Source organism: Protomyctophum parallelum (genome assembly GCF_964188405.1).
Source record: "Protomyctophum parallelum genome assembly, chromosome: 16".
NCBI lineage: Eukaryota > Metazoa > Chordata > Actinopteri > Myctophiformes > Myctophidae > Protomyctophum > Protomyctophum parallelum.
The window spans coordinates 43,087,943-43,115,507 of record NC_139711.1 but is presented as its reverse complement, the minus strand read 5'-3'; the positions used below and the strand labels follow the sequence as shown (position 1 = coordinate 43,115,507).

Below are 27,565 nucleotides of genomic sequence, written 5' to 3'. Positions count from 1 at the left end.
TGTCCCGCCCCACTCACTCTGATTGGCCCACTGTTAGTATTTAACAAGAGCTTGGTCTGCTTTGTGTCACTTTAATCTCTGCTAGTTGTTAAGAGCTGAACTTCTCCTCTCTGCACTAGCTGAAGCATTTAGTCTTTGTTTTGGTTCTACTTTATTACATACTTTTATAATATTTTCGCTCAATTTAAAAATCTATTTGGGTTTTGAGTTATGGCATTACTACAAACATTGAAGTCCTTGGTCAACCAGAGACTATCTGCTGCTGCTGAAGAGATATTTGGGGTCGTTGGAAGAATTCTAACAGAGTACGAGGATGAAGCTTTCCACATCAAGCAAGAAACTGACCGCCAACGTAGACTACTGGATATGGTTTTACAACCAATAGTCAAGCTACACAGAACAGGTTGGTAAAACCTTTACTACGTTAACTGTTACGGGCTTGAACATGTATGAACACAACTGCATCAATCCAGTCTCTGTGGATATACCAGATAGCAATAGTTTGTAGCTAATGAGAAATTATATTTGAGAAACAAGGAGAGACTTGTTTTAGAAATGAAGCATTTTTGAGGTAAGAAACAATCAATTGTGTGACACTTCACACTGGAATCAAAACAACATTAGGACAGATATGGAACTAACAGCAGATGTGTCATGTTCAAACATGTAATAATGTGTTTCTCTTCTCTCTCTTCTGTCTAGACTCCATACACCTCCTTGTGTGTAAAGAGGAGGTATTCACTGAGCAGCAGCAGAGAACCTCTAGTCTGGTCCAGGAGGATCCAGAGCCTCCACAGATTAAAGTCGAACAGGAGGAGATAACCTCCAGTCTGGTCCAGGAGGAACCAGCGACTCCACAGATTAAAGAAGAACATGAGGAGAGAACCTCCAATCTGATCAAAGAGGAACCAGCGTCTCCACAGATTAAAGAGGAACACGATGAGCTACTTCAAAGATCAGAGGAGGATGGTGGATCAACAGAGACATTACTATCAGTGAAACACGAAGATGGTGATGAAAACATACAAATAGAACCTGTAGCCAGCACCTCATCTCAACAAATGACAACACAAGCTGATGTAGAGGACTGTGGGACATCACAACCAACTAGTCAGCTCCTCTCTTCACACTGTTCTGAATCTGACATCACTGAAGACAGTGATGAGTGGGATGAGACCATGGATGGCCAGTCAAGTTTAAACACAGTGAAATCACACAATATACAACAAATGGGAGGAAATAGTTTGTCTTTGAGCACAGGCTTTAGTCAAAAGGATAATCTAAAAATACACATGAGGACTCACACAGGGGAAAAGCCCTTAACGTGTACAGTTTGTGGCAAGGCCTGTAGTAGAACGAGTGATCTAAAACGACACATGATGACTCACACAGGGGAAAAGCCCTTTACGTGTACAGTTTGTGGCAAGGCCTGTAGTCAAAAGAGTAATCTAAAATTACACATGATGACTCACACAGGGGAAAAGCCCTTTACGTGTACAGTTTGTGGCATGGGCTGCAGTCAAAAGGGTAGTCTAAAAGTACACATGAGGACTCACACAGGGGTAAAACCAGTTACGTGTAAAGTTTGTGGCACAGGCTTTAGTCGAAAAAATAATCTAGAAGTACACATGAGGACTCATACAGGGGAAAAACCCTTTGAGTGTAAAATTTGCAAAAAGGGCTTTACCCAAACTGGTCATCTAGAAAAACACATGAAGATACACAAAGAGGAAAATGATGAGTGCTAATGAGAGGGGCGCTATCCCCTCCTTTTGGCTTGTGATTGGCTGATCACCCCATAGTGATGATTGGCTGAGCAAAGTATATATTGAAGATAAAAGTGAGGGCAGGAATTTGAAGACGCCAAAACATATTGTCTTGATTTTATAGCTTGAGATTAAAATGTCATATTCATTATTATTCATACACTAGTGGTGCAATTGTACCCAGTATATTTTAATCACTTAGTTGTATAATTTGTTTAGATTTTCTTTATAGAATAGTTGTCTTCATAGAATGCATTGTAACAGAAAATATGTACTATGCCATACCTGTAAGAAAACTGTCTGTAAATTCTTATTTTTCTAATAAAGGGTTGACAGCTAAAGATCCTTGTGTTCATTACAAGAAGCTAATCACATCACATGTGTTTCAGTCACCTCCCTTAAGTATGGACGCCTTGTACTGTGAACAATACAGTGACAAGAACAGCATCATTTTATATCCTTCATACCAAACTATTACTATAAGGAACATGATATGAGTATTAATTAAATGAAACAATCTACACATATTTTACTTGAACTTTCTACATTGAACATGAAATGAGTAAGTCCTAATGTTACAGAGTGCATACTGTCCATTGTACTTAACCTGTGACTACATGTAGATCTAGCGTAAAATAAGAAATGCTTCATTTTCCAACAATTGTGTGCAAGGATGGTGACACATCCCTTAGTCATACTGTGATGATGGTTAAAACTATGACAAAATAATAGTAGTCGTGGACGTGAGTTGATATGTTATCTGACAATTGGTATGAATGAAACATACCAATTTGTACTCTCTCTGAGTTACAGACGCCTTTGGTTCCTCCTAACCAGCAGGTCTGTGCATTGTCTTTTATTATTTTTATTTATATGGTTTGGTTCTTGACTTTTACACTCTTATCTGTTCTTGTGTTGTGTCATTCTCACTGCGGTTCCTTCTGGGATCAACAGTGGTTTATCTCATCTTATCGTGAGAGTGATCGACGTGAATGTGTAACCCCAAGGCGCCGTCCTCGCTGTCAGGAAAGACAGCGAAGGCTTTGGATTGAATAAACTCCCTTTTCTCAAGGTTCAGGGGTTCTTCATTGTTGCATATTCCATATGCCAATATGCCATATGGAAAAGGAACCAGAACATAAAAATGAACTATTATTAATATTAATAATAACACCCTGAGCGGGTAGGACGGAGTTCTCCGTTCAATCAATTAGTAATGCCCAGTGCTCAGGACGGAGATTGATATTGATATCAGAACTGATCGCATCGCTCCACAGGATGGGAGCGAGCATTATTATTTCTAGTCGTAGGATACAGGAATTTCACCTTTATCTACCGTGTTAGAATAAATGGGATGTGAATGTTGTGGAATGTTTAGGAGCATGTCTGTCCCATTGTTAATGGACAGGTGATAATGGGTTAGGGTGTGTAAGCCTATTGCTGAATGGATCGACCAACCAATTTGCATGTGATCCTTTTAGTGTGATAAGTAGAGTGCATATAGCCTACTCCTAGAGTGGAACATGTATATACAGGATTGGGAATCATTTGCATTTAAATGATTTAAACTGGGAAATACATCCCTGTGACAACATCTGATAGGTGACAAAAGCAATTTGAGCTTTTTGTCACATTCCTAATACTAAATTCACCGCACCCACTGCACACAGCAATAGTCATTGTATGAAGTCATTCTCTCATGGTCAAATAGACATTTCACACATGCATGTTTAAAGGGCCACTTCAGCCCTTTTGCAACCATATCTTTCCTGGGGGGTTTATGTGAAAAATGTGTGTTTTTAGACATTTTAGTATTTCAAAGTGTCTGTGATGTCATGGACACTGGTCTCACTGCTGGATTACTACAATGACCATAATGCTTTGCTGCACTTGTGGAGAGGGAGAGGGCTGTCTTTTTGAGACAACATGTACTTCAGGAAGGAAATGAGACCAGTGTCCATGACATCATTGGCACTTTGAAATACTAAAATATCTAAAAACAAGTATTACACACAAAAAGTGTTTCTTGTTTCCCAAACAACTTAAAATAAGATACGGTTGCAAAAGGGGTGAAATTGCCCTTTAAACGCAAGACAGGCTCGATTTTCTCTCCATGCTTATTTTCCAGTTAGTCTTGATATGATTGACTATTGAGTCCATCATATCAAGTTAAAACTACATGTCCAGAACATGTCAAAACTACTACAGCTACTTTCTTCCTATTTTGATGAAAGGTGGAACATTTACAATATATTCTCAGCTTCTAGATCGGCCATTTTCATCATCTACAACACATTATAAAATAGGGCTTGAGAGGATTAATCGTGAATTTATCCTATACAAAATAATATATAATTTAAAGGAGAATTCCATGCTAGAATGCTTTCTTATCTTTCTTACCTTTCTTTGTAGTTGTTACGTCCCTACCAAAGAGGTCCAGGTGTTTTTTTGTGCAAACACTCCTTATTGGCTATTTCCCCTACCATAAGCCCTCAATGAATTTAATTGAATGGGAATTGAATGTGGCTATGGGGTGTTGTGCTAATTCGCTTATTTCCATCTAAATAAGTAGTAAAGTGTGCCGCTTGGGATATTATTTACATTATGAAGAGAGGATATATACAAAAGAATAAGCACAAGCACAACACCCCATAGCCCCATTCAATTCAATGCAATTCATTTAGGGCTTATGGTAGGGGGAATAGCCAATAAGGAGCTTTTGCAAAAAATAACACCTGGACCTCTTTGGTGGGGACGTAACAACTACAAAGAAAGGTAAGAAAGCCTTTTAGTATGGAATTCTCCTTTAAGTATATTTCCATGCAAGATATGTATATTTTGGGGTCAAGTTGAAAAGGTTTGGGAAATCAGAAGTGGACAAACATGATGGACCATTGAGCCAGATAATGGACTCAGAACTTTAACAGTCACAATATCACCATCAAAGTCAGAGTAAATGTTTTATTTCCAACAGATGTTTATGTAACAGAGTCTGATGACTCAGAATGCTGAATGTCTTCAGAAATATAAAGAAAGTTGAACATTAGTTCTTAAATCTTAACACTGGGTCGCTGTGTGTCAAATAATGCAATTGTAAAAACTGTACTATACTGGTCTATAAAGCATGGTTTGGGGCATCTGATCGTGTGTTATATCATCAACTATTCATACCTCTATGGTCATTTGGGAAAGATTTGCTTTATGATCCTAGAAAAAAAAAGATAGTATTCAGTTCAATGTGTCATATATCTGGAACAAACTCCCTGAAAACTGCAGCTCTGCAACAACTGTTATATAAAATCCTTTCATTGATAATTTTTATTCTACACTGACAATGTATATAATTCATTTAAATTCTCTTCATTTCCGTTCAAATCCAGGGTAGATTAGGAAAGTTACATAACGCTGCTGTACCTTTAGATTTTGTTGTGAGCAGTGATTGGCCCGTTTAGTTCTTGGTGTGTCCCGCCCCACTCACTCTGATTGGCCCACTGTTAGTATTTAACAAGAGCTTGGTCTGCTTTGTGTCACTTTAATCTCTGCTAGTTGTTAAGAGCTGAACTTCTCCTCTCTGCACTAGCTGAAGCATTTAGTCTTTGTTTTGGTTCTACTTTATTACATACTTTTATAATATTTTCGCTCAATTTAAAAATCTATTTGGGTTTTGAGTTATGGCATTACTACAAACATTGAAGTCCTTGGTCAACCAGAGACTATCTGCTGCTGCTGAAGAGATATTTGGGGTCGTTGGAAGAATTCTAACAGAGTACGAGGATGAAGCTTTCCACATCAAGCAAGAAACTGACCGCCAACGTAGACTACTGGATATGGTTTTACAACCAATAGTCAAGCTACACAGAACAGGTTGGTAAAACCTTTACTACGTTAACTGTTACGGGCTTGAACATGTATGAACACAACTGCATCAATCCAGTCTCTGTGGATATACCAGATAGCAATAGTTTGTAGCTAATGAGAAATTATATTTGAGAAACAAGGAGAGACTTGTTTTAGAAATGAAGCATTTTTGAGGTAAGAAACAATCAATTGTGTGACACTTCACACTGGAATCAAAACAACATTAGGACAGATATGGAACTAACAGCAGATGTGTCATGTTCAAACATGTAATAATGTGTTTCTCTTCTCTCTCTTCTGTCTAGACTCCATACACCTCCTTGTGTGTAAAGAGGAGGTATTCACTGAGCAGCAGCAGAGAACCTCTAGTCTGGTCCAGGAGGATCCAGAGCCTCCACAGATTAAAGTCGAACAGGAGGAGATAACCTCCAGTCTGGTCCAGGAGGAACCAGCGACTCCACAGATTAAAGAAGAACATGAGGAGAGAACCTCCAATCTGATCAAAGAGGAACCAGCGTCTCCACAGATTAAAGAGGAACACGATGAGCTACTTCAAAGATCAGAGGAGGATGGTGGATCAACAGAGACATTACTATCAGTGAAACACGAAGATGGTGATGAAAACATACAAATAGAACCTGTAGCCAGCACCTCATCTCAACAAATGACAACACAAGCTGATGTAGAGGACTGTGGGACATCACAACCAACTAGTCAGCTCCTCTCTTCACACTGTTCTGAATCTGACATCACTGAAGACAGTGATGAGTGGGATGAGACCATGGATGGCCAGTCAAGTTTAAACACAGTGAAATCACACAATATACAACAAATGGGAGGAAATAGTTTGTCTTTGAGCACAGGCTTTAGTCAAAAGGATAATCTAAAAATACACATGAGGACTCACACAGGGGAAAAGCCCTTAACGTGTACAGTTTGTGGCAAGGCCTGTAGTAGAACGAGTGATCTAAAACGACACATGATGACTCACACAGGGGAAAAGCCCTTTACGTGTACAGTTTGTGGCAAGGGTTGTAGTCAAAAGAGTTATCTAAAACGACACATGAGGACTCACACAGGGGAAAAGCCCTTTACGTGTACAGTTTGTGGCAAGGGCTGTAGTCACAAGGGTAATCTAAAATTACACATGATGACTCACACAGGGGAAAAGCCATTTGTTTGTACAGTGTGTGACAAAGGCTTTCATCTAAAGACTAATCTAAAATTACACATGAGGACTCACACAGGGGAAAAGCCCTTTACGTGTACAGTTTGTGGCATGGGCTGCAGTCAAAAGAGTAGTCTAAAAGTACACATGAGGACTCACACAGGGGAAAAGCCCTTTACGTGTACAGTTTGTGGCATGGGCTGCAGTCAAAAGGGTTATCTAAAAGTACACATGAGGACTCACACAGGGGTAAAACCCGTTACGTGTACAGTTTGTGGCACAGGCTTTAGTCGAAAGGATAATCTAAAATTACACATGAGGACTCATACAGGGGAAAAACCATTTACGTGTACAGTTTGTGAAAAAGGCTTTAGTCTGAATTGCAATCTAAAAACACACATGAAGATGTGTCATGAAGTGGAAAAAGCTGTTAAATGATGAGTGTTTTATTTTCTTCAAATAAGGCATTATCTTGAGACTTATGTCAATTATTCAGTTTAGTCCAGCTAGATACATTAAAAATGATGTACTATACATCAATTGTTTTAATACATTTTCAACTTGCATAATGACCTGCCGATATTGATATAACAATATGAGAAGCAGTGTTTGCCCACATTCTTCAGCAATAAAAATGTCACATTCATTAATATTCACAGACATTACTACAAACATTGAAGTCCTTGGTCAACCAGAGACTATCTGCTGCTGCTGAAGAGATATTTGGGGTCGTTGGAAGAATTCTAACAGAGTATGAGGATGAAGCTTTCCACATCAAGCAAGAAACTGACCGCCAACGTAGACTACTGGATATGGTTTTACAACCAATAGTCAAGCTACACAGGACAGGTTGGTAAAACCTTTACTACGTTAACTGTTACGGGCTTGAACATGTTTGAACACAACTGCGTCAATCCAGTCTCTGTGGATATACCAGATAGCAATAGTTTGTAGCTGAGAGATTATATTTGAGAAACAAGGAGAGACTTGTTTTAGAAATGAAGCATTGTTGAGGTAAGAAACAATCAATTGTGTGACACTGGAATCAAAACAACATTAGGACAGATATGGAACTAACAGCAGATGTGTCATGTTCAAACATGTAATAATGTGTTTCTCATCTCTCTCTTCTGTCTAGACTCCATACACCTCCTTGTGTGTAAAGAGGAGGTATTCACTGAGCAGCAGCAGAGAACCTCTAGTCTGGTCCAGGAGGATCCAGAGCCTCCACAGATTAAAGTCGAACAGGAGGAGATAACCTCCAGTCTGGTCCAGGAGGAACAAGAGTCCCCACAGATTAAAGAAGAACAGGAGGAGAGAATATCCAGTCTGGTCCAGGAGGAACCAGCGACTCCACAGATTAAAGAAGAACATGAGGAGAGAACCTCCAATCTGATCAAAGAGGAACCAGCGTCTCCACAGATTAAAGAGGAACATGATGAGCTACTTCAAAGATCAAAGGAGGATGGTGGATCAACAGAGACTTTACTATCAGCGAAACACGAAGATGATGATGAAAACATACAAATAGAACCTGTAGCCAGCACCTCATCTCAACAAATGATGACTCACACATCGGAAAAGCCCTTTACGTGTACAGTTTGTGGCAGGGGCTGTAGTCAAACGAGTGATCTAAAACGACACATGATGACTCACACAGGGGAAAAGCCATTTGTTTGTACAGTGTGTGACAAAGGCTTTCATCTAAAGACTGATCTAAAACGACACATGATGACTCACACAGGGGAAAAGCTCTTTACGTTTACAGTTTGTGGCAAGGGCTTTAGTCAAACGAGTTATCTAAAACGACACATGATGACTCACACAGGGGAAAAGCCATTTGTTTGTACAGTGTGTGAAAAAGGCTTTCATTTAAAGACTGATCTAAAACGACACATGAGGACTCACACAGGGGAAAAGCCCTTTACGTGTACAGTTTGTGGCAAGGGCTGTAGTCACAAGGGTAATCTAAAATTACACATGATGACTCACACAGGGGAAAAGCCCTTTACGTGTACAGTTTGTGGCAAGGGCTGTAGTCAAGCGAGTGATCTACAACGACACATGATGACTCACACAGGGGAAAAGCCCTTTACGTGTACAGTTTGTGACATGGGCTGCAGTCAAAAGAGTAGTCTAAAAGTACACATGAGGACTCACACAGGGGTAAAACCTGTTACGTGTACAGTTTGTGGCACAGGCTTTAGTCGAAAGGAAAATCTAAAATTACACATGAGGACTCATACAGGGGAAAAACCATTTACGTGTACAGTTTGTGAAAAAGGCTTTAGTCTGAATTGCAATCTAAAAACACACATGAAGATGTGTCATGAAGAGGAAAAAGCTGTTAAATGATGAGTGTTTTCTTTTCTTCAGACTTATGTCAATTATTCAGTTTAGTCCAGCTAGATACATTAAACATGATGTACTATACATCAATTTTTTTAATACATTTTCAACTTGCATAATGACCTGCCGATATTGATATAACAATATGAGAAGCAGTGTTTGCCCACATTCTTCAGCAATACAAATGTCACATTCATTAATATTCACGGACTAGTGGTACAATTGTAACTTGTCTCTGTGTTGACTAACATAATTATCAACATACTGTATTCCAATGACTTAGTTTGATTATATGTTTAGATTCTCTGTATTATGTTGTCTTCGTAAAAACTGTCCGCAATTTCTTCTTTTTCAAATAAAGGATTGACAGCTACACACCCTTTGTGTGTTTATTACAGAAAGCTCATCACAACACATGTGCTTCACCTTCAACTTGTACTGTGAACAATACAGTGACAAGAACGGCTTCATTTTACATCCTGCATGCCAAACTATTACTATAAGGAACATGATAGGAGTATTAATTAAATTAAAAAGTCTACACATCTTTGACTTGAACTTTCTACATTGAACATGGCATCCCCCCATCTCTCTCCCGTTTCCTGTCAGCCTACTGTCTGTCCCTTCAAAAATCAATAAAAGGCGTAAGCCGCGGCCCAGGCCGTAGCGTAACGGTCTGGGCACCGGACTGGTAATCCAGTCGCAGTGTGCCGCGGGTTCGACTCCCGGACCCGACACGGCCTTTACTGCATGTCATCCCCCCATCTCTCTCCCGTTTCCTGTCAGCCTACTGTCTGTCCCTTCAAAAATCAATAAAAGGCGTAAGCCGCAAAAAAATATCTTAAAAAAAAAAAAAAAAAGGCGTAAGCCGCAAAAAAAAAATCTTAAAAAAAACTGAGCTCCCTGCCATCCTTCGGTCAGTTCACTGTGATTTCTCCTGCTTCAATTGATTTATTTTAGTGACTGGTTGTTCTGCATTAATGCATAATGTTGTGTTTGATGTATTGTTTTTGACTGTATTTGTGAATTGTAACCTCGGCTACGTTGAAAATGAGGGCTTGGCCTCAACTGTACTTCCGAGTATAAATAAAGGTGGTGGTGATTATAGATAACTAAAACTAACGAAATAGCAAAACATAGAATCTGAGAGAATTCCTGGACCAGCGTTTTTGTCTTTTACCGTAATCTGATCTTAATATAATCCAACAACCAGTGGCAGAGGCGGAAACATAAATAAAGAAAGACATTATCCAGAGGCGGACCGCAGCTCAGAGCATGTGCGCTGGCTGGGTTACAGAAGCCCCTTTGGGACAAAAGAAAGCTATTTAGCTTCACCATGCCTCTGAATGTCTCTCTCTCTCCTACCTTCACCATGTCTCTGAATGTCTCTCTCTCCTACCTTCACCATGCCTCTGAATGTCTCTCTCTCTCCTACCTTCACCATGCCTCTGAATGTCTCTCTCTCCTACCTTCACCATGCCTCTGAATGTCTCTCTCTCTCTCCTACCTTCACCATGTCTCTGAATGTCTCTCTCTCCTACCTTCACCATGCCTCTGAATGTCTCTCTCTCTCCTACCTTCACCATGCCTCTGAATGTCTCTCTCTCCTACCTTCACCATGTCTCTGAATGTCTCTCTCTCCTACCTTCACCATGCCTCTGAATGTCTCTCTCTCTCCTACCTTCACCATGTCTCTGAATGTCTCTCTCTCCTACCTTCACCATGCCTCTGAATGTCTCTCTCTCTCCTACCTTCACCATGTCTCTGAATGTCTCTCTCTCCTACCTTCACCATGCCTCTGAATGTCTCTCTCTCCTACCTTCACCATGCCTCTGATCACAGCAGAGTAACATGCTGTGTCTCTCTCTCTCTCCTACCTTCACCATGCCTCTGAATGTCTCTCTCTCTCTCCTACCTTCACCATGCCTCTGATCACAGCAGAGTAACATGCTGTCTCTCTCTCTATCTCTCTCCTACCTTCACCATGCCTCTGAATGTCTCTCTCTCTCCTACCTTCACCATGCCTCTGAATGTATCTCTCTCTCCTACCTTCACCATGCCTCTGAATGTCTCTCTCTCTCCTACCTTCACCATGCCTCTGAATGTCTCTCTCTCCTACCTTCACCATGCCTCTGAATGTCTCTCTCTCCTACCTTCACCATGCCTCTGATCAGAGCAGAGTAACATGCTGTGTCTCTCTCTCTCTCTCTCCTACCTTCACCATGCCTCTGAATGTCTCTCTCTCCTACCTTCACCATGCCTCTGATCACAGCAGAGTAACATGCTGTCTCTCTCTCTCTCTCTCTCTCTCCTACCTTCACCATGCCTCTGAATGTCTCTCTCTCTCCTACCTTCACCATGCCTCTGAATGTATCTCTCTCTCCTACCTTCACCATGCCTCTGAATGTCTCTCTCTCCTACCTTCACCATGCCTCTGAATGTCTCTCTCTCTCTCCTACCTTCACCATGCCTCTGAATGTCTCTCTCTCCTACCTTCACCATGCCTCTGAATGTCTCTCTCTCCTACCTTCACCATGCCTCTGAATGTCTCTCTCTCCTACCTTCACCATGCCTCTGAATGTCTCTCTCTCCTACCTTCACCATGCCTCTGAATGTCTCTCTCTCTCCTACCTTCACCATGCCTCTGAATGTCTCTCTCTCCTACCTTCACCATGCCTCTGATCAGAGCAGAGTAACATGCTGTGTCTCTCTCTGGCAGCAGGTTGAAGATCCTCTCTGCGTTGTTGTCGCTCTCCTTCCACGGCGGAGGCTCCGAGGGGCCCCGACGCGGCCTGATGGGGCCCCCTTTTCTCCTCCGTGCCTCCTCCCCGGACTCCTCCTGGGCCTGGGCACGGACACACGGACACACACACATGAGCTACGTCAAAAGTTATTTAACAGATGTAAAAATATAGATCTGATGTGGTTAAGTGATGCAGAGCGACTGAGATGGATTTTCATTTGCATTAGCAGAATATATAGAGAAAGCTTTGGACATACGGACAAAGAAAACTTATATGTGATGTATTTTATTTTATGATAATTGATAATGCTTCAGTTTTTGTTTTGATCAAATACTTTGTGTAACTTTTGTGTGGGAAGTGAACGTGATATTGTTTATTTATGTTGTTGGTGTCTTATAATCCCGTAAGGGATGGGTCTAGGACAAGACACGAAAATAAAAATTCACTCACTCTCACACACACACACACACACACACACACACACACACACACACACACACACACACACACACACACACACACACACACACACACACACACACACACACACACACACACACACACACACACACCCTACAGTTAGGGCTGTCAAAAAAATCGATTAGAGTTAGAATCGCAATTATAATGCTGTCCGATTCAGAATCGATTCTCATTTTCCAAAAATCGATTTATTTATTTTTTATTCTTTTTATTCTTTTTTTTATTTATTTTTGCACAAATGTACCTACCTGTACCTGACAGGTACATTTGTGCAAAAAGAAAAAAAAAACAAAACATGCACAGGTACTACCTGTGCATGCAATGCATTATGGCCTGGGTTTCTGCATAGTGAATTTACTACCAGCTAAGCTAAGCCTGCCAATTGTATTTATTTTACACCCGTTTTAATACTAATGTATTGTTCTGGTATTGAGTGAGAAGAGATTTTGTAACTTTTGTACTGGTTCAAATTTGTGCAAGCTAAATAAATGAGACATGTTCTTACTCTTGGATTTAACCTTTGTGTGTTTAAATCATTCAGTTGATAAAACCTTTACAATTATACAAGCTTTTTACTAAATGTACTCTGCTTTCATGCCAGAAGACTTGAGTAAATCATGCTAAAATTCTATTTAATTGTTTTTAATAAAAATAAAAAACTGCTTTAGAATCGGAAAAAAATCTTTTTTGAATCGAGAATCGGAAAAATCTAAAAGATCGTTTTTGAATCGAATCGTCACCCCAAGAATCGGAATCGAATCGTGGGACACCTAAAGATTCGCAGCCCTAACTACAGTGAGTACATTTATGTTTCAGGACGACGATTTTACGAATGCCTTTCTTACAAATGTTTTGGCATTTTTAACGGGAAAGCCTAAAGCCGAAAAATGGCACATCTAAGGCCCAAAACTGGACCAATGATTCGCCATGCAACTCCTTGCAAACAAACGGTTGCGAGCAGTCGCATGAAACATGAAACGTAACAGCAACACGTTGTGGGCTTGTAGATCGTCTATTTAGTTTTTATTTTTCAATGTACTGCACTGGCACACAATCATGATGTATACATCACGTTTCACTGTACTGCACTGGAACACAACCATGATGTATACATCACGTTTCACTGTACTTCACTGTACTGCACTGGCACACAATCATGATGTATACATCACGTTTCACTGTACTGCACTGGAACACAACCATGATGTATACATCACGTTTCACTGTACTTCACTGTACTGCACTGGAACACAACCATGATGTATACATCACGTTTCACTGTACTTCACTGTACTGCACTGGAACACAACCATGATGTATACATCACGTTTCACTGTACTTCACTGTACTGCACTGGAACACAACCATGATGTATACATCACGTTTCACTGTACTTCACTGTACTGCACTGGAACACAACCATGATGTATACATCATGTTTCACTGTACTGCACTGGAACACAACCATGATGTATACATCATGTTTCACTGTACTTCACTGTACTGCACTGGAACACAACCATGATGTATACATCACGTTTCACTGTACTGCACTGGAACACAACCATGATGTATACATCATGTTTCACTGTACTTCACTGTACTGCACTGGAACACAACCATGATGTATACATCACGTTTCACTGTACTGCACTGTACTGCACTGGAACACAACCATGATGTATACATCATTATTATTATTATTATTATTATTATTATTATTATTATTATACATCACGTTTCACTCCAATTCCATCCCCTAAACCTGAGCTAAACATTCAGCACCAGCCACCAGTGTTGTTTTTGGAAGCAACATTTGATTTTAGTTTTAGTCATAGGCCCTCATTTATCAATCGAGTGTAAAATCTGCCCCAAATTCGAGTGTGGGTTTCGTAGTACACCCACGTCGCCACGGCATTTATAAAGTGATCACAAACAGCTGATTCTTCCTTCATTTCGTTCCGACGTTAATAAATGTGACGGCTGAAATCTATCTGGCACGCCCTATGAAATCAAGCCTCGCCCTGGTTTTTGCGACATGAACAACTGGAAACCATGGTTACAGGGAAAAAATACGTTTCTCCCGTGCCTTGCCTCACCCCCCTCTCATACACACACACACACAGACGCACACACGCACGCACACGCAACTTGCAAGCCCAACTAACTGGTGTGTTGTTAAATAAATAAAGAACGAACACCTGCATGAATTAAATAAAGTTGTAGGCCTACCCTGTGGAATACGTTTGTAGGCTGGCCTATATTCATTTTACCCATTTGTGCGCAGTGCACGGCGAAGGCGTGAGACTGCGCACTGCTGTGATAAGTCCTGTCTGTGGGTGAGTGATGCCTGCATGAGAGATAGGCTATCACGTCGTCAAGGCAGTCATAATCAACGTTTATGTAGTGATTTGATCATTGATGAACAAATCATAAACATATGGATGAAGGCTTGCCGCTTGCATGTGTGCTGGTATGTGTTGGCGACGCACGCCGCGGTCCCGTCCTCCCGAACCCCGAAAATGATCTCGCTTTTATCTGAACTGTCAAAGCACTTATTTAAATGGTGAATGATTAAGCCCCTTACGCCTATAGCCTGCTCATCTCTCTAATACATTGTAAACATGTTATATTGTTTTTAATTGCGCGATTTTAATTACTTGTAAAGTTGGAAATCTCTCTTTTTCTTTTTTTACATATATATACACATACCGTTTTATATTAACATTTTAGGAGTGAAAACATATGTTTAGATGCCTGTGACAGCCTCTCAGCTGGTCAAACAATGCTGCTCCACTGTTCTACGACAGAAAAACAGGTGAGGACAAAGCGCACGACAGCTCCCGACCAGACGTGACTTTTGAACTTTGTCAAGTTCAATTTCAAGCTTTGGCGGAAATGTTAAATGTCGAAGTTTTCGGTAATTTCGGCGTGCACCCATTTTTTGGCGTACGCACGGTTTTAGTCACATTTAGTCACCTGGAATGTCAGGTGGTTTTAGTTGACTCTATGAATCTATGGTTAATTTAGTCGACAGTTTTTTTGATGCCGTGGAAATGATTTTCCAAGCTCACCGTTTCCTCCGTCTCTGGCCGTCCGTCCTCCGGCATGGGGTCTCTGTCACCGTGGAGACACAGCAGGTCCAGCAGGTCATGGGTCGTCTCCAAGGAGACCGCCGTTCCTGGAGAGACAACAGCTTCATGACACGGACTTGCGGGCGCACACGTGCATGTGTGTGTTTAACCCATTCTGACCTAAGATCAGATTCTAAAAATGTCTTCTACATCCTGACAGTTTTCTGAAAAAGCTATGTTTCTATGTCCGTCGTTCTTCGATTTTTCAGAAAATAGCAGACCTAGCAGATATGCTATTTTTCAATAGCTAAAGCATAGCATAATGCTAACACCAAAAGGGGTTCCCGCCCCAAAATGGGTTAAAGGACACGTAGCGCACAAAACGAGCCCCCCCTTGACAATTTCACGGGAATCTCACCTTCCAAACATAATCACCCGCCTCTCATTGAAAAATGAATTACCATCAGTCGCTCCCCGTCTGAAAAGGCCTTCATACTGTCGGTCACTCCTCCCTGTATAGCTTCACGTCTGAAAGCCGGAAACCTTTGGGTTACAAACCTTTAGGCCAGCGCTGCCCTCCATTCAATTCATTACATTGCTAGTGTAACCCAGCCAACATGGCAACCCGGAAATGGCAACCCATGTCAACTGTCAATCAAGGCAGTATAAAGGTGACCACGCTGACGTGTTGTTGTGAGCTTGTAGATCGGCTATTTTCGTTATTTAGCTTGTATTATTTAAGACAAGCCGGCTTACATGGAATCCAACCGACTGAAATCAAGTCGTGCCGACTGACTACTTGAATACTTAGCGGGGCGGCAGTGGGTCAGCGGGTAGAGTGGCCGGTAAGAACAGCAGGATGGGAACCGTGAGGTTCCCAGTTCGATCCCGGGTTCCCCCAGAGTTAGTGTCGAAGTGTCCTTGAGCAAGACGCGTCCAAACCCCTTCATTGCTCTCGATGTGCAGGTTGGTGCCTTGCATGTGTAGTACCCTGTAAAAGGGGAGATCTCAGTAAGAAAGCTGGACACAGTGTTTCCTCTCCGTCAGCAGTATGAGAATCATTTATTGTCACTTTTAGTTCAGAAATATTAACATAGTCACAATGTTTCATTGCAAAACCAACTTTTCTCTGTGCAGGTTTTCAATACACAATTATGTTCACATGCAGGTCAATACCCCTTTTAGCATAATAACATGTCTCTTTTCTCACAATAACATAAACACAAAATCGTTTTCTCTTAATTATTTTCATATGCAAATTGCAAAACCACTCGTTTTCTCTCAATTCTCTTGCCTGCATGAATGCATGCAAGTTACCCCCCCCCCCACACACACACACACACACACACATTAGCAACGTTGTACACTGCATGTAGCATGGCCACGTTGTGCTGCATTGTGCACTGAATCCACATACTGTATGATCCAAACTCTCAAAATAATACTTTCAAAACATTTTATATTTGGTCACAAAGTTCACTCAAGATATACACAACACATCATAGCAACACTGTAATCAGTCATGAACAGAAATACTCATTTTATACCTGTAAAAGGGGAGATCTCAGTAAAAAGGCTGGACACAGTGTTTCCTCTCTGTCAGCAGTATGAGAATGAAACAAGCCCGCGCTCTCTCACTTGCTCCCTCTACAGACAAGACCAATCGATTACCAACACCAAGTATGAAGTAGTTAGTAGATTACAGATGCACTGATCTATTCTGACTCTGTTCTCCTTTTAACTATTAAATCTGAATCACAGAACATGTTTACATTTATTGAATGTCACAAAACGGTTTCAGTTTTCAGAAGGCTTATTTATTTGCTAAATTAATTGTCCAACTAGATCACAAGGCTAAATGAATTGTCCAACTAGATCACAAGGCTTATTTATTTGCTAAATGAATTGTCCAACTAGATCACTGCCATGGATCCCAGCTATATCACTCTATCACACATGGTTACCTCCGCCATCGGTGTATGAATGTACGTGAAGCGCTTTGGTTAACACATTTCGGGCGGGAACCCCTTTTGGTGTTTTAAGCGTTGCGTTATACTTTAGCTATTGCAAAATAGCAGATCTACAAGCTCATAGCGCGCCACCGAGTGGTGCGCTAAAAGCTTGTAGGTCTGCTATTTTTTAAAAGTCGTGAAAATGTGGTGCAAATCTTTGAATATATATCTTTCAGAGCCAACGTTTTTAACTCAAATCTTTGTTTCTGGAACAGATTTTCAGATGGTGGTTCGGTAGGCAATTACAGTGAGGGGCACTCTTATCACTGTACATCATCATACATCATAAAAAAAAGAAAACGGTGTGAACACAAACATTGATGACACAAAAGTGAGGACGCAAATTGTGATTGGCCAGAACGAGATGATGTATTCGATGATAAGAGCGCCCACATCACTCGGGTGTGATTTTTCAATAGCTGATGCGTCCTCAGGTCAGGATACAGTAGGAAATACAGCTAAACGTAGGCGTGGGGATACAGTAGGAAATACAGCTAAACGTAGGCGTGGGGATACAGTAGGAAATACAGCTGAGGTTTTTCCCTCACCCAACTTTATTCATTTTATGTACAGCACAACGGTTCTAGAAAAAAAAAGAAAGAAAAACATGAACTGACTGATACTATGGTTTCCATAATGTTGTCGTGTCAAGAACCCCCCCACCCCCCAACCCCCAAATATGCATGAAATATCAGAATAATAGCATAGAATTTACACTTTGACAGTATAATTGTGCACAGCACTGGTTTCCGTACATGCTGAGACAACAGTGGGCTGAGAGAAATTCCCCACACAAAAAAAAACACGCACACACACACGCGCAAAGACAATGTACAAGTACTACTTGTAAATAGGCTATTTTAGCTATTTTTTTTTTTTACTTTTTCAATTGTTTTTTAACTTCATTTCTTCCATGTTGAATATTTTCGACTTTTCTTGTTACAATAATAATGACTGCCCACAAGTGCCCTCCAAACAAACAGAAAATACCCCCCCCCCCACTTTAACCCATTTCGGTCGGGTACCCCTTTTGGTGTTAGCATTATGTTATGCTTTAGCTATTGATAAATAGCAGATCTACAAGCTTGTAGGTCTGCTATTTTTTGAGAAATCGAAGAACCACTGACATAGAAACATAGCTTTTTCAGAAAACTGTCAGGATGTGGAAGACATTTTTAGAATCTGATCTCAGGTCAGAATGGGTTAATGGCGATCCACCAAGGGGGTCCCGGGCCGCAGGTTGGGAACCAGCGGGTATATGGAGGAGTGAAGACACCAGTTGTTCCTCAGTCTGTAGTCTGTGCAGTCGCCTCTCTCTCCAGCTCACACACTGTGGACCTGAATGCATGGGAGGAGTTTTTAGTCATTATATATTAGTCTCTTGAATTGTTTTCATTTAGCTTTTGTCACATTTTAGTCACCTGGAATGTTTTAGTGTTTAGTTTCAGTCAACTAAACATCACACGATTTTAGTCGACTAAATCTATACAGTTCATTTAAAATGTATTTTGGCGGGCCTTGGTGCCGTCGTAATGACTTTACACTTGCTGAAAATATCCGATCTACAAGCTTGTAGATCGGATATTTTCAGCATGCAACCAATAAAATTACTTATACTGGATCTCTTGCCCACCAGTCCCTTCCTAACATTTTAGTCTAGTTTTTATGTTGACAAAACTGTCAATATATTTATATATATATATATATATATATATATATATTATTATTATTATTTTTACTCTGAGGGTGAATTCCGCCCGACAGTCGGAATGGAATCGTGAGCTAGTCAAAGTCATACGATTTGTCACACACGTTGCCGCAGTGAAATTTTTTTCTCCGCATTTGACCCATCTCTTGGAGCGGTGAGCTGCAGCCAAGGAGCGGTGAGCTGCAGCCAAGGAGCGGTGAGCTGCAGCCAAGGAGCGGTGAGCTGCAGCCAAGGAGCGGTGAGCTGCAGCCAAGGAGCGGTGAGCTGCAGCCAAGGAGCGGTGAGCTGCAGCCAAGGAGCGGTGAGCTGCAGCCGTGCCGCGCTCAGGGAAATCCTTTGTGATCAGTTGATTTCAGCGGGTTGACATTCAAAGGCCTCACCTCTGCTCCGGCGTCAGGTCAAACTCCCGGAGCGCCCGCTGGGCCAGCGTGGGCGTGGCCGGGAGGCCGAAGGATGCGGAGAACTGCACCAGCTCCACCGCCCTCTGGGGGGCGCCATCGCTGACGCACACCGACAGGAACTCCCCCAACATGGCGTCGCTGCACGTCGAGATAGAAGACATGGAGGAAGTCGGCGTTATTTATTCTGCATTCACACTTCACAGGTCCATTTTTGGTTTCATTTTACACTCAAGAGTTAAAGATCTATATAAGGGTCCATTTGGATCATTTAGCTGCACGGGGAACACCTGTTCATACTCACGTAGGAACTCTGTTCTTAGTCTTGAAACGCTCCAACATCCCCCTGTGGAGAAACCAACACAGATTTAGGGCCGGGGGGGGGGCAATTTAATAAAGAAAAGACCAAAAACAAAAACAAAAAACCATCGACAGTCCATCCCAGGGGTGGGCAACTTTGACGATGGAGAGGGCCAATATAATATTTCCACACTCACTCCAGGAGGGCCACAATGCATATTACTGTCGTGGCAAAAATAGCCGATCTACGTAGCTCAAAACATCCTCACCAGGCCACTTGTGTCATGGTGGCTCGTAGCAGCAGCGTGGTGACGTGGGACAGAGAAGAGTTGCTCCACTCCAGTCTGCTCCTTTCCCCCTCGTACACACCCCTAATGTCCAGGGCACAGGCTGCGAAGGACTGCTGCACCTGTAGAGACACACACAGTGTTACTGTCCCCTCGTACACACCCCTAATGTCCACCTGTAGAGACACACACAGTGTTACTGTCCCCTCCTACACACCCCTAATGTCCACCTGTAGAGACACACACAGTGTTACTGTCCCCTCGTACACACCCCTAATGTCCACCTGTAGAGACACACACAGTGTTACTGTCCCCTCGTACACACCCCTAATGTCCACCTGTAGAGACACACACAGTGTTACTGTCCCCTCCTACACACCCCTAATGTCCACCTGTAGACACACACACAGTGTTACTGTCCCCCTTGGTACAGTAATGTGTGCCCCACAAGGTTATGCATTACCCGTTGTGCCCGTCCGTCTGTCTGTCTGTGTCAACATTCATGGCTTCCCTACTCACCTCAGGACTGTGGTTTTCTCTGGCCATCAGGGACAGCAGTTCTTCCACCAAATCTGCCTTGTTGTCGTGACCAAGAGCCCTGATGTCTGACAGAACACAGGAAGAACAACACATGACCAAGGGCCCTGATGTCTGACAGAACACAGGAAGAACAACACATGACCAAGAGCCCTGATGTCTGACAGAACACACAGGAAGAAAAACAGTATAGTAAAAGTAATGTAGTAAAATATATCACTACATATCATGTAGTAGAATATATATCACTACATATCATGTAGTAAAATATATCACTACATATCATGTAGTAGAATATATCACTACATATCATGTAGTAAAATATATCACTACATATCATGTAGTAGAATATATCACTACATATCATGTAGTAAAATATATCACTACATATCATGTAGTAGAATATATCACTACATATCATGTAGTAAAATATATCACTACATATCATGTAGTAGAATATATCACTACATATCATGTAGTAAAATATATCACTACATATCATGTAGTAGAATATATCACTACATATCATGTAGTAGAATATATCACTACATATCATGTAGTAGAATATATCACTACATATCATGTAGTAAAATATATCACTACATATCATGTAGTAGAATATATCACGGGCGGCGGTGGCTCAGGGGTAGAGTGGCCGGATGGTAACCGTAAGGTTGCCTGTTCAAACCCTCTGGGCTCCCCCAGAGTTAGTGTCGAAGTGTCCTTGAGCAAGACTCTGAACCCCTGATTGCTCCCGATGTGCTGGTTGGCGCCTTGCATTAGAGTTCTCATTTTCTGCCCGAACCCGACCCGGCCCGACATTTTAGGGCCGGGCCGGGCCCAAATAATATGCTAATTAGACGGGCCGGGCCGGGCCTCGGGCTCTGTGATTTTCTGTGATTTTTTATTTTTCTTCTTTTTTCAAAAATGTTATTATAATAAAAATAGCAATTCTGTTATTTGTGTAATGTGTAGGCTATATAGCCTACAAGTATGTATTTATTATGAAGAGGGCTGCGCTATGGAGATTCACTTGTGACAGGAGGAAGACGGAGGAGTGGAGGCGGGGGGCTTGGAATGGATTACTGACTGCGCAGGCAGAGAGAAGTGAACGGTGGGGTGGTTGTTTAATGTTTATACCGCTGGCTGGCCTCTGTTTTGCGGCGCACCAAATGAGCTTCTGCTTCAGTTCATAATGCTAAATGTTTTATAAATCAATCGGATTATCAAACGATAGACTGCAACATGACAAAAACAGTTGCACTGAGCCATCTCGTTAAACCCAGCTGGCTGCGATGAATAACATAATCATTAGACCTAATCAACGTCATATAGTCACCAACCGATCCATATAATTCTGTAGTGTATGATCTGACCACGCAATGTTACAGTCCACTGCAGGCTACAGGCTATTTGATTTACAAAATGATTAGTATTATAACCGCCGTCCCTCAGTGCGGCAGCGGCGCTCCTCGTTATATGTGCCCGATTTAAAATAACAGAGCTGTCTCTAAGCTCTAAGCTCGAGACACGCCATGAGCGGGTGCATGGATATATATGTAGGCTATGTTTGTTCTTTTGGACACCGAACGGGGACGATACTTGGGGTCTTGGACATAGCTTCACTTCAGAGGAAACGGGGAGCTACTCACCAGTCACCACCACTGGAAATGGAATCCATTAGAATGATATGGAAATGGTAGGCTACATTAACAGTCTAACGTGAGCTACATAAATCCTTTATTTCGGCGATAAGTCCATTGAACTCCGTTCTCACTCTCACACAGACACACACTGAAAGAAAAAAAAGAACGCCACTTTATTGCATGGCCAGCGCAGCGTTTGTCTGTGCGTCAGTGGTTCACTGACGGCGCATGCTGCTGCGCTGGCCATGCATTAAAGTGGCGTTCTTTTTTTTCTTTGTCGGGCTTTATAGGGCTTCGGGCCTAACATTATGGTATTTTTTAGGGCCGGGCCGGGCTTCGGGCTGACCCAGTTAGGGCCGGGCCGGGCCGGGCTTCAAATTTCGGGCCCGATGAGAACTCTACCTTGCATAGGTTTCCTCCGCCATAGGTGTGTAAATGTGTGTGTGTGTGTGTGTGTGTGTGTGTGAAAATGGGTGAATGTCTGTAAAGCGCCTTTGCTCGTGATTATGACATAATATCACTGGTAGGCTACTGTGTGTGAGAAAGTAGCATTGCTTCACGTTACTGAGAAATTATTTTATATCTGTTCATCCTGTAACAAAGCACACTTCGATGGGCGGAGAGAGTGGGGAGATCATATTGTCATGTTATACCAATAACACTGATTTAATAGAGAGAGAGAGAGAGAGAGAGAGAGAGAGAGAGAGAGAGAGATTGTGTTAATATCGGATTTGGCTCAATAGGACCACCTGAGCAGCTACCAGCTGGGTGAAGCTGAAACTGCCCCCCAGTACGTTATTATTAATTTAATATGCTTTACAGTACATCCTACTGTACTGTACTGAAGGCAGGTGCAACAGCAGCAGCCAAAACACTGACATCATGAGTCGTAATACGTGTGTGATGTTTAAACCCATTCAGACCTGAGGACGATTTTACAAATGTCTTCTAAATCCTGACAGTTTTCTGTTTTCATTCGTTCTCAAACATTTTCATGCTAAGGACCCCCAAATATATAGATATGTTATTGGCCGCCGACCCCCGTCTGAAAATGTAGTTCCAGGGACCCCCTCAGTAGCAAAGATTTGAGTTAAAAACGTTCGCTCTGAAAGAATATATATTCAAACATTTGGGCCACATTTTCACGATTTTTCAAAAATAGCAGACATAGAAGCTCGTAGCGCGGCACTCTGTGCCAAGCTATGAGCTTGTAGATCTGCTATTTTTCAATAGCTAAAGTATAACATAATGCTTAAAACACCAAAAGGGGTTCCCGGTTAAGTTACCTTTCCATATGGTGGGCAGAAGGTCCAGGCGACCGTCTGTGTCCACTGCCTGAAGCAGGTCCCTCATTCCCTGAGGGCTCGGGTAGTAGCGCTGCACACACACACACACACACACACACACACACACACACACACACACACACACACACACACACACACACAGAGAGAGAGAGAGACTTTTAACAACTCCAACGTTGAATTATCAAATCATTACCGGCTGAACAATCTGAAAGAAATCAGCATAATTACGGTCACTGTCGGGTGGGATATGTGGGGTATGTCCAAAACTTTTCAGGATATGAAAAAGAATGATGTTCTGATGGATCCATTTATCATTTAGTCACAAGTTATTAATTGTTAATACTTTTCATTAGTTCAATATCAGAGAAATAGCGGAGCTACAAGCTCACGTCGTGTCGCGACACAATACGCGTTGCTGCTTCTGTGCGACACACTCTTGTGCGACAAAGTAGGGCGATTTGAAACATGGAGGAGGTTACGTGGTTCCTGCCCGTGTTCTATGTTCTATGCCCCGGGGCGGGTTGGACACCGGGAACCCTCGGGCAAGGCAGCAGTGTGCTGTATATATACTGACCGAGGGGACGAGTTGAACCCTCGGGCAAGGCAGCAGTGTGCTGTATATATACTGACCGAGGGTACAAGTTGCCGGTACCACTTCAACACCACGTCTATCTGCTCCATCATACACAGCAGGCTGAAGAAACGACCACTGCAGAGAGAGAGAGAGAGAGAGAGAGAGAGAGAGAGGGGGGGGGGGGGGGGGGGACAGTTGATTTTACAACTGGCATCAGTCACTAAAGACTAAAATCACTAAAAATACCTACTACCGTCAATCCATCTAGTATTTATTTTTATAACAGTGAAAACGTCCCAGACTCTTCTTCCTTCTGGCTCCAAACTCCCCATTGCAATCAGAACTGCAGACTCACTCCCAATCTACTCCGCTGTAGTCTGAAAACCCACCTCTTCATGGTGGTGGTTGATGGATGGATGGATAGACTAGTGTGGTGGAGGGTTGATGGATGGATGGATAGACAATATAGATATTCCACTGTTACTTTTACTGTTTTTTTTACTGTTACTGTTACTTTCTTAGCTTACGCATGTTTCATGATAAATGCTTTTTTGTGATGTATTCCCATGCTTTTTGTTCCTGCTTAATGTAAGTCGCTCTGGATTAAGAGCGTCTGCTAAATGCCTAAATTGTAAATTGTAATAGACTAGTGTGGTGGAGGGTTGATGGATGGATGGACAAGTGTGGTGGGAGGGTTGATGCTTACTAGTACAGACTCTGTTGGTAGGAATCCCCCAGCAGCCTCCAGTTCTCCCCCACTTCCAGCAGGCTGTGCAGTCTGTAGGCATGCTCCATGTCTTTGGTGTCGAGACACTGACAGATGACAAACACACAGTTCAGTACAGACATTCATTCAATATAAAATAAGTTTAAATGCCATTCAAACATAATTTAATTGTATGGGGGTCCCTCCAGCGCATCCATTGTCTACAATACATTATTGTAGACAATGGATGGATAGAGGTGAATTCAGAGGGGAAACATACTTACTATTCTCATGGCGTTGAGGAAGAATAGGACTGGAGAGAAAATGAAAGAGAGACAGCAAAAGAGAACAGGATCAATATCACAAACTTTATTTTTAAGTGTACAGTTTGTGGCATGGGCTGCAGTCAAAAGGGTCTAAAAGTACACATGAGGACTCACACAGGGGAAAAGCCCTTTGCGTGTACAGTTTGTGGCAAGGGCTGTATTCATAATGTGGCATTAAAATTACACATGTTGACTCACACAGGGGTAAAACCCGTTACGTGTACAGTTTGTGGTACAGGCTTTAGTCGAAAGGATAATCTAAAATTACACATGAGGACTCATACAGGGGGAAAACCATTTACGTGTACAGTTTGTGAAAAAGGCTTTAGTCTGAAAAACATCATAAAGAGGAAAATGCTGTTAAAGGATGAGTGTTTTATTTTCTTCAAATAAGGCATTATCTTGACACTTAATGTCAATTATTAATTTAGTCCAGCTAGATACATTAAACATGATGTACTATACATCAATTGTTTTAATACATCTTCAACTTGCATAATGACCTGCCGATATTGATATAACAATATGAGAAGCAGTGTTTGCCCACATTCTTCAGCAATACAAATGTCACATCCATTAATATTCACGGACTAGTGGTGCAATACTGTAGTACTGTAGTACTACAATGACCATAATGCTTTGCTGCACTTGTGGAGAGGGAGAGGGCTGTCTTTTTGAGACAACATGTACTTCAGGAAGGAAGTGAGACCAGTGTCCATGACATCATTGGCACTTTGAAATACTAAAATATCTAAAAATACGTATTACACACGAAAAAGTGTTTCTTGTTTCCCAAACAACTTAAAATAAGATACGGTTGCAAAAGGGGTGAAATTGCCCTTTAAACACAAGACGGGCTCGATTTACTCTCCATGCTTATTTTCCAGTTAGTCTTGATATGATGGACTATTGAGTCCATCATATCAAGTTAAAACTACATGTCCAGAACAGGTCAAAACTACTACAGCTACTTTCTTCGGCTATTTTCATCATCTACAACACATTATAAAATAGGGCTTGATAGGATCAATCGTGAATTTATTTATATTTTTTATATATAATATATATTATATTATTATTATTATTATTATTATTAATATTTTTAAAGTATATTTCCATGCAAGATATGTATATTTTGGTGTCAAGCTGAAAAGGTTTGGGAAAGTGGACAAACATGATGGACCATTGAGCCAGTTAATGCTGTACCTTTAGATTTTGTTGTGAGCAGTGATTGGCCCGTTTAGTTCTTGGTGTGTCCCGCCCCACTCACTCTGATTGGCCCACTGTTAGTATTTAACAAGAGCTTGGTCTGCTTTGTGTCACTTTAATCTCTGCTAGTTGTTAAGAGCTGAACTTTTCCTCTCTGCACTAGCTGAAGCATTTAGTCTTTGTTTTGGTTCTACTTTACTACATACTTTTATAATATTTTCGCTCAATTTAAAAATCTATTTGGGTTTTGAGTTATGGCTTTACTACAAACAATGAAGTCCTTGGTCAACCAGAGACTATCTGCTGCTGCTGAAGAGATATTTGGGGTCATTGGAAGAATTCTAACAGAGTACGAGGATGAAGCTTTCCACATCAAGCAAGAAACTGACCGCCAACGTAGACTACTGGATATGGTTTTACAACCAATAGTCAAGCTACACAGAACAGGTTGGTAAAACCTTTACTACGTAAAGTTACAGGCTTGTTCATGTTTGAACACAACTGCATCAATCCAGTCTCTGCAATAGGTTGTAGCTAATGATAAATTATATTTGAGAAACAAGGAGAGACTTGTTTTAGAAATGAAGCATCGCTGAGGTAAGAAACAATCAATTGTGTGACACTTCACACTGGAATCAAAACAACATTAGGACAGATATGGAACCAACAGCAGATGTGTCATGTTCAAACATGTAATAATGTGTTTCTCTTCTCTATCTTATGTCTAGACTCCATACACCTTGTGTATAAAGAGGAGGTATTCACTGAGCAGCAGGAGAGATCCTCTAGTCTGGTCCAGGAGGATCCAGAGCCTCCACAGATTAAAGAAGAACAGGAGGAGAGAAACTCCAGTCTGATCAAAGAGGAACCAGCGTCTCCACAGATTAAAGAAGAACATGAGGATAGAACCTCCAGTCTGATCAAAGAGGAACCAGCGTCTCTACAGATTAAAGAGGAACACGATGAGCTACTTCAAAGATCAGAGGAGGATGGTGGATCAACAGAGACTTTACTATCAGTGAAACAAGAAGATGATGATGAAAACATACAAATAGAACCTGTAGCCAGCACCTCATCTCAACAAATGACACAAGCTGATGTAGAGGACTGTGGAAC

General features: G+C 41.6%; 2 protein-coding genes and 2 long non-coding RNA genes across 4 annotated transcripts in view; all 4 read right to left on the bottom strand.

Moving 5' to 3' along the window:
- Positions 1-16,420, bottom strand: part of LOC310873814 (small ribosomal subunit protein mS39-like) — a gene marked incomplete at both ends in the record, with an annotated part of 150,862 nt that extends 134,442 nt beyond the window's left edge. Inside the window, 3 exons of the mRNA XM_083786365.1 lie at positions 11,807-11,986; positions 15,440-15,546; positions 16,372-16,420. Of these exons, the coding sequence (XP_083642491.1) occupies positions 11,807-11,986; positions 15,440-15,546; positions 16,372-16,420 (336 nt within the window). The remainder of the gene's footprint in view (positions 1-11,806; positions 11,987-15,439; positions 15,547-16,371) is intronic.
- Positions 16,421-18,571: 2,151 nt separating this feature from the next.
- LOC310873473 lies at positions 18,572-19,904 on the bottom strand. Its single transcript, XR_014570493.1, has 3 exons — positions 19,862-19,904; positions 19,540-19,698; positions 18,572-18,789 (listed from the first exon to the last, which is right to left on the bottom strand). It is a non-coding gene; the product is annotated as an uncharacterized lncRNA (long non-coding RNA).
- A 230-nt stretch (positions 19,905-20,134) lies between these two features.
- LOC310873474 lies at positions 20,135-23,658 on the bottom strand. Its single transcript, XR_014570494.1, has 3 exons — positions 23,614-23,658; positions 20,664-20,749; positions 20,135-20,266 (listed from the first exon to the last, which is right to left on the bottom strand). It is a non-coding gene; the product is annotated as an uncharacterized lncRNA (long non-coding RNA).
- A 480-nt stretch (positions 23,659-24,138) lies between these two features.
- The window catches only part of LOC310873813 (small ribosomal subunit protein mS39-like), a gene marked incomplete at both ends in the record, with an annotated part of 44,988 nt that continues 41,561 nt past the window's right edge, over positions 24,139-27,565 (bottom strand). Inside the window, 3 exons of the mRNA XM_083786364.1 lie at positions 24,139-24,343; positions 24,915-25,021; positions 25,199-25,227. Of these exons, the coding sequence (XP_083642490.1) occupies positions 24,139-24,343; positions 24,915-25,021; positions 25,199-25,227 (341 nt within the window). The remainder of the gene's footprint in view (positions 24,344-24,914; positions 25,022-25,198; positions 25,228-27,565) is intronic.